Below are 15,764 nucleotides of genomic sequence, written 5' to 3'. Positions count from 1 at the left end.
ATAAGAAATATAGCTAGCTAATATGAGGGGAGTAGCAAGAGAAAGAATAGCAAGAGATGGGAAAATTAAAAATAAAGAGAAAACAGACAAAAATCACCACTCTCATCTGAAATGCTGAGTGGACAGGGCAAGTAGTATATTTCACGTGGAAAAACAAAAACAAACAAAAAAACCTCCAACATCCTGAGAATCTTCTGTTTTCATTATTTCCTGGGTGGGGAAATCATCATCCAAAAGGCTAAATCAGACTTTTTGTTGAAGTATTACTGACAGTTTTTGTTTCAAAATAGTGCGTTTCTACAGAGTGGAAAAATCTTTCCCCTTCAAAAAATCTTAGGAATTTACCCCTGAGAGATACAGAGCACATGCCATTGATATTCATTTTAATTGTGTTTATATATGGTCTGCTAGTCTTCACTTCAAGCACTGTTTATTATACTAAGCCATCAGACCTCATTCCTGGTGAATGCAATTCCCTGCACTTAAGAGATAAACAAAGAACAAAAATGTTAGCACTAATTATATATAGCCATATATATGCACTTTAAATTGCAAGAATTTAAAAGAATAAAATAGAATACTTGATAATCTCAGACTTCTTGTATGTTATCAAAGAAGTTCCCATGACACCGGACACCAAATGATTCCATCTTTTTCTCAACTAGTTATATTGTTCTGCTCTTTAATGATCAACTGTTTAGTCAACAGAACTGCCAATACTAGGGAAAGGGATTTGGCCCCATGCAAAACTTTATTCTACTTTAGTGGAGTGGACAACTGCTGGACATAACTTGAAGGCTGAGGTTTATGGAAGACTGCAGAACTGGGAGTTTTCATTCTGTCAGACGGATGGACTTTGCAGAATGTGAAACTTAAAAAGACATTTCTTAGAGATTAATATGAAAATCACTGTTCTTGGCCAGTATTGCAATTGTTTTCTTGAACAATTACATAAGATGGTTTTAAGGTTCTATTTGTGTATTCAGTTACTCCCTCAGTCTTTAATGGTGTGAATTTAAGACCTACACGTGCCAATTGTGTCAATGATAAAAATACTAGGAAAATTCTGGCATTGCATTTTTGTGACAAATATTTCCTTAGGCTGGTGCTACATGAAGCAGACATAGCTGGGAAACAAGAATGAAAAGAAACATCACAGACAGACAGAGTGATATTTTCAGTTTGTTCTTGTGTTGAAACAGGACACTCCAGATGACTGAAGAACATTGGAAAGCTTGAGGCTGGTATGCTTGAGGGCTTTATGAATAAACAGTCTAATTCAGCAGTTAAGAAATGGAAGTGAAGCATGTAAACCAGCTCCATCACAAGATCTACTACATATCTTTGTATATGAGAGTACTCAGAGCAGCCTAGGGCACAAGTAAGGCATGAGCGCACCGCTAGGAGAGGAGATAGACCCTTAAGTAGAAGGTAGCTGCAGTCTTTGAACTAAACATTTGAAAATGGCAGTTTTTGAAGGAATATATTCTCTTTCTGCTTTATCTTCAGCCAGTTAGAAACTGTTGCTTGGTAAAGATTTGAAAACAATTAGGAGGAAGAGAAATAGATGTTGTTTTGTATTCAGATTTACTTATATTATCTTATTGATAATATATAACTTTCTACATTTGTTCTCATGGTTTTATGAACAAGAAGAAGAAAGTCGCTGACCAAAAAGGTTTTTAAGTAAGAGAAAAAAAGATACATAGACAAGAGGGCAAAGAAATATTGAGGCAACCCAGGTTATTATGGTAGGTTGTAATTATAGTCCAGTGGCTTCTTAAGTATTGTCTGTTATTTATTTATTTATTATTTATTATTATTATTATTAATGTGGTTTTTTTAGGGCATCCAGCAAAGCACTCTAGAGAAAGAGGTCCCAGTGTAATGGAGGGACAGCTTAGGATGAACCATGAAGCAGCTTCTTTTGAAGTCAGGTATATGAGAGAGGAATAGCATTATGGACTCAGTACAGACAAGTGTTTTTCCCAGTTAGCTTTACATGTTAACTGGGAACTGAGACATACATTTATGAAGGTCTTTGAATATACAGATAGGGAGGAGTAGACAAGCTATACTTGCAGTTTATAAGGTAGAAACAAGTTATAACTCTGTAGGAAGAAGATATTCTTTCTTTCATGATTATTTTTGTTTTTGTGTATGGGAAGAGATTGCTTTGTAGTGAAAAAACACTATACAAATAAAAATAGTATTTGCAGAGTGGGCAAGTTTTTGCTTTTGTCCATTGGCAGAAACCATAGCTCCAAAGAAAGGAAACTCACTATAAAAATGTTTCCTGAATTGGGATGCCTTTGTCAGCAGCAATAATAACAGAGGATGTAGGAAGACAGAATTTACATGAAAGCATTTAATTAAAACCAAATGCATACTTATAATTATTTCCTGATCTTCACGACAACCTATAATTTTATTTTTTCATCAGTGAAGTAAAGATGGATTTTGCTTACTAATCTGACTAAATAATTTGCTCCTTACTCTGGCTTGCCAATGTTTTACCACTTATAGAAAATACACACTTTCTAATTTCAATGGTTGGTGATATGCTTTAGCCTTACGTTGTTTTTATACAAAGAAAGAGGCTTGGTATTCATTTTGGAAACACTTCTAAGTTCACCCAGTTTATATTTGATTTTATCTGTCACCTGTCTCTACTCTACATCTTTTCAGAGATATAAATAACATGGCAGATTTTGTAAAGTGCTTAGTGCCTTTTTATTCCAATTGACACAGACTACCAAGATCTTGGAAGAGGAGTGCTGTCTTGCAGTTGGCTAGTCAGCTAAAGTACAATTTTGAAGTTTTTTGGACTGAACTGTTTTTATTATATTATATTAATTATATTTTTATTTTATTTTATTTTATTGTATTTTATTTTATTGTATTTTATTTTATTATTTTATTTTATTTTATTTTATTTTATTTATTTTATTTTATTTTATTTTATTTTATTTTATTTTATTTTATTTTATTTTATTTTATTTTTATCTGCTGAAACAGCAGTATGTGCCAAAGCACAAATATATGCCACCTTTTCTAGTATTATAAAGGCTTCTGAAAAGTCTCCCATTTAGATACTAACCAGACCAAATGCTGCGTAAACAATGTATTGTGACAAGGTCACTGTCTTGAGTGATAGGACAAAATAGCACGAAGTGATCAAAATAGCACAAAGTAGCTGAAGTCACTTGGTTTGTGCAGCCTAGAGAAGAGGAGGCTGAGGGGAGGCCTCATGGTGACCTACAGTTTCTTTATGAGGAGAATGGAGGGAAAGGCAGTGATCTCTGCTCTCTGGTGACAGTGACAGGACTCAAGACAATAGCATGGAGCTGTGACAGGAGAGGGTCAGACTGGGTGTTAGGAAAAGGTTCTTCACCGAGAGGGTGGTTGAGCACTGGAACAGGATCCCCAGGGAAGTGGTCATGGTACCGAGCCTGAACCAGAGTTCAAGAAGTGTTGGACAATGCTCTCAGATATGTTTGATTTTTGGGCGGTTGTGTGTGGAGCCAGGAACTAGACTTGATGATCCTTGTGGGTCCTTTCCAAATCAGGATATTCAATGATTCCCTGATTCTATGAATCACTGCATTGCAAAAAGAGAGAAAAATATTATAGTACAAAACAGTATATATATTTTTTTAATCCAATGCCCTTCCCCTCTAAGTCCCCAAACCAGCTCTTCTCCATCAATACAAACTTTAAAAGAAATGAGCAGGACTTGACGTCACCTAAGTTGAATGAAATGAAATAGAAGGTCTGTCTTCATGTAATGAAATCAAGGCAGACAACAATAGGAAGCAAATTATTGACTAATAAGGTCACAGTTTATGCTGGTGAGACTTTGTGCTTTGTGCAGAAGTTTCTATCCTTGCTATGACAGAATAAAGGATTTCCTTACACCTTTGTGTCCAGGCAGTTTCTCACTGTGTATTAGAAGAAATGCTAAACAACATTTACAGCATTAACAGAAACACTTTACTGAGTTTAATTTTCTATTTTTTTTTATTTTCTAAACTTCTAATTTTCCACAACTTTTCACTTAAACTGAAATGTTTTATTAAATGTTCAGTTTTTAATAGAAGCATAAAAATTAATTTACTTTTTGAAAATAAATAATTTTCAAAATCAGAATTAAACAAATAAGCAAAACATTAAGGGAGTTTTGAAACATTTCTCTCAAAATACATCTAGCCTTTTAAAACAGACCTTTTCTGGTGGAAAGTATCCCTCTGTGTCAACTTCTGCAACATTTTTTTATAGAAGAATTCCTAACAGGTATCTACTTCTATTCTTTTATTTTGCTTTACTGTAGTGTGATATTGCCTTCCTCTGCAATGTTTCCTGTTTTCATTGTAATGGTCATGAACTTATCAATACTGCAAAAGTTTATGTGTAATCATATATTATGGGACAGTTTCCCAAAATGTGGAGGCAGCAGTTTCCAACTATTTATGTGAAAATGTTTACTTTATTTAAGAGTTTAATACTTCTGCCCAGGCTTTTGGGAGTCATTCCTGCCTGAGTTTATGAAGAGGCTTATATTCTGAGTGTTGCAGTCAGGACAGTAAATCCATGCATATAAAGGTGCTGAGGTGAAAAAACAAGGTGGGGGGGGGGGTGGCAGCTAGTGGAGTGGCACTGAGTTTGTGAGTGGAAATGAGGTGGTGTCAGGCAGGAGTCCTGGGCTGGTGAAGAAAACAAACCCTGTCACGAATGTGCTGGTATGAGACTCAGATGTAAGTATGGAGGTAGGGTGTGCATTTGGGGATTTGCTGGGACAGTCTCAGGAAAGGAAAAGTGGAGTGGTGCCTGCTGTGTTTTCACAAGGCTGGCATAGAATGGGCACCTACAGCCACAGATTGCAACCTGGGCTTCATTGGCCACTTCTAATGGGTATATATGAACTGGAAGCTTAGAGATTTAGAAAATGTAAATTTGTTAAAGATTACACACCCCTTGATGTTTCAAAGAGGAACAAAAAATGACCTTTTTTAACCAAAGTTATGAAGTGGCCTTATGCATCATACAAAAAGATACCTTTTAATTTGCATCTGCATTTTTATCACTTTCAGGTACAAAGCAATTGTAAATCCCATGGACATCCAGGCCTCCAGTGCAGTGCTATGGACCTGTGTTAAAGCCATTACCATCTGGATAATCTCCATGCTCCTGGCAGTTCCTGAAGCAGTGTTCTCTGAGCTGGCGCATATCAATAACACAGATAACGCCACTTTCAAAGCATGCATACCATACCCCATGAAGGATGACATGCACCCGAAGATCCATTCTGTGCTGATTTTCCTAGTGTATTTTCTTATCCCTCTGACCATTATTAGTATCTACTACTGTCATATTGCAAAGAGTTTAATAAAAAGTGCCCACAACATCCCAGGAGAATACAGCGAGCATTCCAAAAGACAGGTAAGCAGTTTGCTATTTACTTTCCAATGAAAGATTTATCTGCTGTGTACACTTATAAATGAAAGCACAAAAACTTAAACATCCAAATTGTTGGATTTTGCAGAGGATTAATTCAGTTTCCACATGTATGAGCTAAGCTCAGGATTATCTGAAAAATCTCCTTGTTTTCACAATTAATTAGTATTAGGCCCAGTATGTAAATGAATATGAGGAAAAACATAAATTCAATGCTATCAAAGCATATTCCTAAAAAGAAATAGGATTGGTTTATGTGTATGTATGTGTTGCTAGTGTAACTGTTGCTTGTGTTCTTACTGAATTCATCTTCTTTTATTCATACTTCGAAATGAAAAAAAAAATGACATAGGAAGGTAAATATTTTCTTAGGGTCTCTGAGATTCTTCCCAGACCAAGGAGCACTGAAAATATCAACACAGAGCATGAAATGATTATTTTTTGTCTTTCTGAGTAGATCTTTCCTGGATACAATCCTGAGTTAACAATTAAACTTTTCTTAATAGCCTTTCTATTATATTTGCTACAGAACTTTCAGTATAGCTTCCGTACACTTTTGAGACAGAGCATTTTAACAGCCAGCTTCCCTGTAATGAGTATCAAGCAGTAAGATAGCAACAGGCCGTTCATTAGCAGGAACATTTGTATATGAACCACAGCTCTTGCAGTAAAGTACCTCAAACAGTTTACAAACAGATTGGTATTGAAAGAGAAAAATACTTATACCCATTAAAACAATTTGGAAGAGTTTTCTCTGACAATATTGTAGAAAACACCTTTTTACTCACTGAGATTTCTTTTCATATATAGAACATACACATTCTTTGAAAAAGAAAGACCACATTCCCTCATGCCCTTTTTGTTCAACATTTAATTTCTACTCTAGCCTGTTTCTTGTCAAAATGCAAGCATATTAGCACTTCATGTACTATTTTATTTTCATCTGAAATTTAGAGAGCCTTTTGGCTGAACCCTCAGGTTAGAAAAAATATTTAATTTATATCACCTTTCTGAACTCACATTCTGAAATGTATTTTCAAAATTAAAACATTTTTTTCATTCAACTTAGGTTTATTTATTTATGTATGTATTTATTTAATCTATGAGACTCAGAAGAGCAGAAAAATCCAGTGTACTTACATATCTCCCAGCAAGAAAAAGTAAATTCAGACTATTGTTTTCAACTCAAGTTTCTTTAGGCAATAGCATGAAAGTTTAATATTTTAGTCTGCTGTTGCCATCTGGTACAGTGCAAATCCTACAAAATTGAAATGGTAGAGTTTTCCCATCCTTTGAGAACTCTCCACTGTTTTTTTTTTTAATAATAATAATAATAATAATTATTATTATTATTTAATGTGGAGCAGAGAAAACTGTACTTACAGATTTATTTCACAGATTTTGAAAACCTGTTTAAAAAAAAAAAATCACTTGATATTGTTCAGGTCACATTTGATAGAAAATTGAGGAAAGCCAGAAAAATTTCCTCTTTCTGGGAAAGGTTGGTACCTGATGTACATAGTAAATATTTTGGGAGGAATATGTAGAAAGTTCCTACTTCCCTTTTGTACCTTCCACCTGGCCCGTTTCTCTCTCTCTCTCAGTTTTGGAGCCTCTGTGGAGGCTCATTTCCTTTCAGCTCTTCAACCGCTCTAAATATTTACATTGTAATCCAATTATACTTTAGCACTGCAATTAAGGTACATTTCTTTCAAGTCATTATTGAAGATTGGTCAAGCTTTTCAACTTACCCTGGAATTAAGGTGCTTCAGCGTGTGTGATGCACCATTTTACTCATTTCCCTAGGAGAGAGGTGCAAGCTGAGTAATTTCAAGCAAAATAATGGGATGCACCTTACGGCTAAAACCCTAGGTGTCAGACTTGAAATGTCTCTACATTTCAAAACCAATAGTTTCTAAGTAGCTTTCTAATTAAAGCTAAGTTTCAAGCCAGGTACTGACATCTCATCAGAAAATGTTATATTTTATGGCACCCTTTGGTGCGTGCTTTCAGGCTATACACCAATGCATACTTGGGTCATGAATTGCTCTTGTTGAGTATATCACATAGTAAAAGCAAACTTCTGTAACTGCAGACATCTATGATATTTCTCTGTAAATAAACTGAAAGTGGGAAAGAAAAGTAAATGATATAGAAAAAAAACTGAGCCCCTAAAGGAAATATTTTTACTTATGATAATTGTTAAAGTTAATATAAAGTGAAATGCTACGTTTTAATTGTCTGTTATGTGTAATAGTGGTTCTATTCCTTGTTGTTCATTTGGGTTCTCTTCATCTTTTTAGATGGAAACTCGGAAACGTCTGGCAAAAATAGTTCTAGTTTTTGTTGCCTTCTTTGCTATCTGTTGGTTTCCTAACCATGTGTTATACATGTACCGGTCTTTTAATTACAATGAGATTGATTCATCAATAGGTCATATGGTTGTTACCTTAGTCGCCCGAGTACTAAGCTTCTGCAACTCTTGTGTCAACCCGTTTGCACTGTATTTTCTCAGTGAGAGTTTTAGAAGACATTTCAACAACCAGCTTCGCTGCAGGAAGAAATCTCAGCAAGAGAGATCTGCCAGTTACTCTCACAACTCTTCTGCTGTTCAGATGACTTCCCTGAAAAGTAATACCAGGAACACAGTGACTAGTGTGACACAACTGAATGGGCACAACTTGAAACAAGAAATGTCATTATGATTTAATAGGTGTGATCTTTGACTGTGGAACAAATCTGAACTTTTTCTTTGTGGCTTGTAGCTCAGTTTTGGCTCGCATATGCTTAGATGGTCTAAACAGAGGATCTACTGAAGTCTGTCCAATACGTGGTTATTTCACATTTAGTTTTACTTTTAGACAGACATGAAGAGTATAGTTTATTGAGAAGACAAAGCTGACTGGCTCCATTTTATATGTTAAAGGAGATGACAGTATATAATTAACATATAAGAAAACAAAATAATGGTGTGAATATTAGTATAGTTTATTTAATGCTTGAAAAAGTATAGATTTTCTGATCTAAAAAATATGTATTTTTAAGTGAATATTCATCCAGGCTTATGTCTTACTCTAATAGATTGTTGCATGATTTTAGCTGTGCTGTTTATACAAGCATTTCTCATTAAAGACTTATAGGCATTTTTGGACCAATTAAGGAGCCATTCAAAGGCATAGATTCTAGTTTCAGATACAAAATATTAAAGTATCAAGTGCCAGATCTGTGCCTCATTTAAATCTGCCTTGTTTATTCATTTTGGCAGATATAAAGATGAGAATTTACTTTTTGGGGTATTTGTTTACTGTTTTCTGTAGTGGTCATAAGTTTATCTGCTAAAATTTCATTCTTGTCAAGAACAACTCAAAAGAAAAATGTTGTGTGTGACATGCAGAACTCATTGTCTGAATCCTCATTTCTCTGATTTGTTAATTCTGCAGCAACCTTGGCTTAGAGTAATTACATACTTTATATTTGCTACAAGCTACAGATCTTCCTGATATCACTACGCAGCTAAGAAGGACATCTAATAGAATAGAACATTCAGAAACGTAAAGTTCAGAGTGGCTTTTTCAAAGGGTCTGTGGCAAGGCTTCCTATGACAACTGTAAACTTAAACCAATATTAAAATTAAAAAGCAATAATAAGATTATTCTGAAATTAATTGGCTTGGGGACCAAGTCTAATTTAGGATAGTTATGACCAGGAAGTTAGGTACTCACATGCGTGTCTGTGTTTGAGCTGAAACAAGAGATAGTCCTTTAAAGTAAATTTCCCTGTCATCATCTCTTTCTGGGTTTCAGTTTACATCTCAGAGTAGTCTCATTACATAGAAACCAGATCACATCCAGGCAAAACCAAATTAAAGGATGGCCTGTTGAAACACACCTACATTCTCTGACCACTAATGATCATCAAGCCCATGGGACCAGGCAAGCTCTAATATGAAATAATGCCCAAGTGAAACATAACCAACAGCCAGCATTGGATGCTCAGTTCTCTTGCACATGGTGTTTACCAGTCTAAACAAAATGTAAATACAGTTGAAAATCTCACCTTTAAAAGGTGTTTCTTTTCCTGAAGACCCTTGTGTATAAATAGCCAATACACTTATGAAAATTCTATCTGGGCTGCCTATAAGGATTTTTATTTTTATTTTTATTTTTATTTGGTGAATCATTTTCCAGTGCCATGAACAATGCATATCATTTTGTGCTTAGGAAAAGAGCCGTTCTTTATTAGTATTCTGAGAATCACCTCACAGGTCATGACAAGTAGTCAAATAGACACAATGACTGAAATTTGTTGCTGCAACAAGTCATGTAAGGGCATCTTTATGAACATTTCTAAACTGTAACATGGCTGCACGAAATCTTGTTCAAATAGATGATGGGGTAGGAACTGATTCTCCCCTTATACAGCTGTGCACTGTCATTCTCCATCCCGCATGAGAGGTTAACTGGGACACGGTCTGTTCTGGGTCTGAGCTCCAGAGAGGAGACACTTATAATGTCATTCTTACAAGAAGAGTCTGTAGTGGCAGACAATGGCACTTTCTGGAAGTATTTTTTTTTTTTTTTGTGGCCAGTTCATGAGGCAAAGGTGATTTTAGCTCTTCCTTCCAAATTGGGTGGAACCGGTCCATCACAGATCTTCTTCTGTTACAACATTTTAACCTGCACTTCTGCAGCAACTTCTTTAAATTGAATAGTAGAAATGACGCCAGAAGTTTTGATTGGTTTCAAAATTAGTTGCAAGCCTTATAAATTCGAAAGCTGAAGTGTTAATGCAGTGTAGTAGCTTACATTTCCTTTTGTCCTTAACAGTGCACTTGCTGTTACTTAGTTCCATTTGTAACTCTGGAATGAGCTGAAGTTCAAAACTTCTTTACCAGATCCCATAACTTCAAGGATAGTCATCATCCAACTGCTATTTTTAAAACAACAAGAAGGTATATTGTTATAACATTTACATGGTAAGACCTGTAGTATGTAACTGCTGTAGCCAAAATTGTGTCCATTGTAGACAAGCTTCATACTGCTTGACCTACCTGACTGCAGTATCTCAATGACTACAGTGGATCCATGGGAGACTTTACATGAAGATGCAGATTGACAACATCTTGTAACTCTATCTGGAATAGTTAAGGAAACTGCCATCCATAACTGTGTAATACTGTTTCATCCTCTCTAAATCTCCATTTCCCCTCTTCTCTCCCTCTATGCCGTAACTCTGCATGAGCTAACATCTTTTCAAGACTTCTCTTTACTACACTAATTCCTGGATACCAGCCAGAGTTTTCAGTTCCCCTATTCTGGTCAGTCTTGAAAAAATTTTAGCTCCAGATATTTTGCACCCAAAAAACACAAAAGCTTGAAGCCTTCCTTTCTCAATTTTCAATGGTTGTCATTGACTGTGATCAAGTTTCCCTTCTATTTCTGCATTTTTTTTTCTGGTTCTCTGGTCATTTTATTTGGCAATCTCTACACAATGTAGCATTTCATAGGACTTTAAAATCCACTGTGGTTTTATTTATTTATTTATTTATTTATATTATTTTAATTATATTTATTTATATTTATTTCATATTTATTATATTTATTTTAATTTCCTAAAGGCATTTGTCTGATATGGACTTTACCAGATGATACAGATAGATACCCTACCAAAAAAATAATAATCAAATTTACACTAGATTTGATGCTTATGTTTGATTGATATTCCTTTCACTCGGTGTCTTAAATTCCTATGTGTGGTATGGACAGAGTGACTGTGCCTTCTGGCAGAACTGCAAGCTGCAACCTGTTCTTTTTAATTGTGTGGGAAAGGTACTCCCAGGTAGACTGTAACTCCTTCTTGTCAGGAAATCAGCACATAATTTTGCTTCATTATTTCCTAAGGCTAATATTCAAAGCTGGTTTTGATTAAGTAACCTAAATTGTATATGCCTCTTCTCAAATTCCTGTAGCACAATGTGGGAGAATTATTTAATCTGTCTGGAGCTTTGCTAGGCATATTGCTAATACAACATGAACATTTTGAAAGTCTCTGTTACTGTGCTTTCATACACATTAAGTACAAATACAGCTGTATGTATGATGCTATTCTATTTCCAGAAAACACTGCTTGCTAACAATGAAAGAGATGGTTGTAAGATGGAGTACAAAAAGGAGTATTTTCTTCTAATTCTGGAGTCAAACAAACAAAGGAAATCTGTCAGTTAATGGCACCTTTTCAGGTGTTACATTGAGGTCTATGCCAAAGCAGTGGTTAAAAAGCCAACTGATTCTTCTTCTATTGTCATTTTTTTTTTCTTATTTCAGAAACATCAGTCCTCTTTTTGTCTCTCTCCTGAGTTTTGCTAGCATCTTTCACTAATATTGTTTTCAAGTGTTGATAAAACTACCACACAGTCTCTGAAAAATGAGACAATAGAAGTAATTACTTTCCTCTGTGTAAGACTTTTTTTTTTTTTTTCCTAGACTAGAACTAGTTCAAGGTAAGTCTGATAGCATGTTTTCACCCCACCCCACCTGTAATAGAAACAGTACAATGCTGAATTCTGAGGATGTCAGTATGGTTAAATTCTCGACTGACCTGAGACCTGACAGACCTCAGGTACATTGTGAAGTGGTAACTGTCTTCAACAGAACCACATTAGTTATAATACAGAACAATGTATTTCTGTTTCATAAGACACCTGACCCATTTATATATATTTTTTTTCTCATTGAAAACAGATTCACAGAAACACAAGCACAAAAAGAGTAAATTTGGGAGTAGGAGAGAAAAGATGTTTTCTCATAATCTAAACAGACTCATATTAAGTTGAAGACTTGCAGTGTTGATTTCCAGTACCATTTGTTTTGTCACTTATTTCTAAAATAAGACTCTGTCACATATTAGTCAGCCTTTCAAAGATGTTGCAATTTGAGCCTAAAAAAACAATTCAAAAATCCATCTGAATGCTTTTAGTACTTGCAACAATCACTGATGCTCGGTATTACCTGCTACTGGTTTCTTCCCTCTTTCTGGTACTATGCTGAATCTTCACATTCTCCTCCCTGAGAAAGACTAGAGGGACCCTATCTGCCAGGCCAAAAGACAGTATGGAAGGAGGAAGAATGAGAACAAGGATAGACCAAAAATAAGCCTTCAAGTGGCCTTTGCTGGTTCAAAGATTGCCAACATGACTGCATCTTGGCAAACACAGTTTGAAACCATAGAAACTTTTAATAGTTAGGGGACCCTTGGGATCTGGGGATTATGAAACAGGAAAAAAGACATCTGAAAATGTGGCTGCTATAGCTCAAGAGATGTAGCTTTCCAAAAGAGAATGAAAGTTTTATATTTCAAGTTGTGGAAATACACAACGAAGGTAGAACCAACTACAATTCACAAGTTCATTCGGACACTTCTAGAGCCGGTCTTGGTCCAGTGGAGAGGGGATCTTTCAAAAGCAAACCAACATCACAGCAATAAGTCAAATCTTCTGTGAAGGGAGAAGTCTGAGCAAAGAACTTGAGTCCATACTATACATTACAATGTTTTGCAGCTGCTAAACTGGCAGCATGACACCAAAAACATGGTTTAGTCATATCTGCTTTTAATTTAGACAACTCTCTAATTCATTTTGGACAGGTTACCTTCATTTTTGATTGTTTCTGACTTATTTCTGTCTCCAAGTACTACTTCTATCTTGGCAAATAGCAGTAATGCAAAAGAATTGTGTTTGCTTTTAAACAAACATCCATTAATGACCTCTATGACCTACGTCAAAAGGAAAATAACACTATACTGGAGCTGAAAATGTTGTTTTTTTCACCCCTCTGTCTTTTAGGGTGTATAGTTGAGGGATTGTCATTAAACAAGGTAAATTAGAGAAGTTTGGATTTTATGTTATACTGATACATTTAGTACATTTCTGTAGCATTGGTTTTGAATAGAAAAGGTAAAATCTATACCCTTACTCAACTAATATGGTGAACAGTTTTTAATCTATCAGTCAGGAGAGGGATTTTATTACTTCATTCTTTAAACAAGGGGAATCATGTGTAAGTCAGAAGCTCTGTGTCATTACTGGGTCAATGCACTACACATTCACCTCATAATGGTATTTTATTCAGAAAATACATGCTTCGGAGTGAACACAAAAAGGTCTTGATAATGCCTCACTCCCAAGAGAGCATAGCATAGCAGTTTTCAATGCTTCCCACTTTTGAGCTGCTCCATGAACCAGTGTGGAGGGCTGTCTGTATTGCTACTGCCCCATGCCTACAGACTGCCAGTACCATGCATCTCCAGCAGTCCACCTCCATCAAAATCACTGTACAGATATGGGCCGCAACATTCTGCCCTAGTTCCCGCAAAGCTGGAGGGCCCCATCTGTGTCAAAAACTGCAGACTGCTATAGAGTAGGACAATTATTTCCATATGACATCAGAGACAAGATATCCTTGTGGACATTAGCAATTTTGCAAGCCCTGGCTCTATAGCAGGCAGCCCCTTTAACGTTTGTGCCATGTAATACTTTTCTGCTGGTCACATAACGTCCCTCCCATTACAGTTCTCTCACCATCCTCCCATTTCATGCCCAAGGCATGTAGCAGCCAGCTTCTCACAGTAGCTGGGAACTTGAAGGGGAGAGCAGAGAAAGGATGAGAGGGAGGTACTTCAGCTGTATCCTATACATGCTTGTCCGCTTCCTTTATGCATAAAAGAAAATCAGTTCCAACGTGGGTGAACACCTTTGGAAAGCTAGCTATGCTTGATGTCACTAACTGTGTTACATCTGAACTGCTAAATAAATTCTTGTGTGTATATAATAGGCATAGAGGGTGAGTGCCTGAGAGTTGCTTGTGTCCTCTTTCCATGCACTGTGACTGTCACTCCTCACGCTGGAAACCCCAGACTTACATGAAAACTATAAGCACATCCAAAGGTTTGTCTACCGTTGCTGAAAATCTTTGCAAAAGCTGGCATGGAAAACTAATCCTTTCCTGAGTGCCAAGGCTGTTGCTTTTGGGGCCCTGCTATTCCCAGTGACAGTACTGTCTTTTGGCATTTCTGCAGCACTGCCCACAGCTGTACACGGCCCACTGCCCAGCTGGAGCTGCAGATTGCGTTCCAGTGTTCAATTACACATAGCCTTTGACTGTATATATTTTTAGATTTGTGAGAGTCGAGTTATGCTCAGAGAGAAGGGTAGATGAGCTGAAGACAACAAAATAAAATCAATAAGATAGAAAAGCATTGCCAGTTACAAAATGACAAAGTATCCCTATCTTCAAGCATCCTAAGGTCTGAAACTAAATACTGTCAAGCCTCCTTCAGCTTTGCCAGTCTGAGAGCAGTTACCTGATTTCTGCAACAGAGCGGCCATTTCAGCAGAGCTCAGCACATCTTTGTCTGTGCTTGGGACTCTACAGCAACTTTTCTGATTTGATCTTGTAGCAGAGGAAATGTCTGTAAGAGAGAATGCCAGCAGTGGCAAACATTATAGATTCTGCTGGGCACCTGCAGCAGTTAAATGCTTCTTCCATGTCTAGACACTGTGTGCTTTCATTTCCTCTAGACAAAGACAGATGTATTCACCATATTTTATTGTTATCACTTTCCTACAGATTCAGCAAAGAAAACACATGGTTTTCGTAGAAGCATTTCACTCAGTGAAGGGACGAGTCTGTTTCAAACCACCTTTTTAGCCTCAGGAGTTGTGTGGGTTCCCATGCTTCAATTTGACATTATATCTATCTATGGATGCTCTAATAGTCTGGCTCAGCTTCTGTACCTGAGCACTGACAAAGAAGGGAAAGCTAAAATCACCGTTGCCTCTTTCTTCTTTTTTGGGTGAGATTTCATTGAGGTAGTTGTTACTTCTAGGACCAGAGATTCTTCACTCCAATGGGATTTCTCTTATTCATTTCACAGCACAGGTCCTGAAGATAGGAAGGATCACTCTACATCCAACATTTCCTAATTTTGAAGTGCTTAACTTTGCTAATGACCTTTTACTATGATTTTCTGGAATGTTCTGTGTGATGTTTACAGGGGAAAAGTATTTTTGTCTCTGTGTATGGGGGTTTATCCTTTACTGAAATGAAGTGTCCCAGTCACTCTAACAGCTTGTATCACAAGAAGTCAGGCTGCATTTTCCAGCATGATGGCCAATACTAACAAGCTCAAAAACATAATTCAATTAAACATCAAAGCTTCAAGCCAGCCTATACCTAGGCAGTATTCAGCAGGGCCTGACCATAAAAGCAACTAATAAAGATGCATGTCCAAATAATATTATTAGAACCTGACCA

The 15,764-nt window shown here is 36.4% G+C and overlaps 1 protein-coding gene across 4 annotated transcripts in view; it reads left to right on the top strand.

The window, feature by feature from the left end:
* NMBR (neuromedin B receptor) overlaps nucleotides 1–10,978 on the top strand; it is a 67,541-nt gene extending 56,563 nt beyond the window's left edge. For 3 of the 4 annotated variants that reach the window (XM_083828417.1, XM_083828416.1, XM_083828419.1), the window contains exons 2-3: nucleotides 5,091–5,439; nucleotides 7,758–10,978. In XM_083828417.1, the coding sequence (XP_083684543.1) occupies nucleotides 5,113–5,439; nucleotides 7,758–8,159 (729 nt within the window). In that variant the 5' untranslated portion in view covers nucleotides 5,091–5,112 and the 3' untranslated portion in view covers nucleotides 8,160–10,978. Of the gene's footprint in view, nucleotides 1–4,209; nucleotides 4,294–5,090; nucleotides 5,440–7,757 lie in introns of all 4 variants that reach the window. The other variant, XM_083828418.1, reaches the window with a different exon arrangement.
* Nucleotides 10,979–15,764: the final 4,786 nt, after the last annotated feature.

Source organism: Anser anser (assembly GCF_964211835.1).
Source record: "Anser anser genome assembly, chromosome: 3".
NCBI lineage: Eukaryota > Metazoa > Chordata > Aves > Anseriformes > Anatidae > Anser > Anser anser.
Note: the sequence above shows the minus strand (reverse complement) of the source record. Positions and strands in the feature narration are given on the sequence as shown.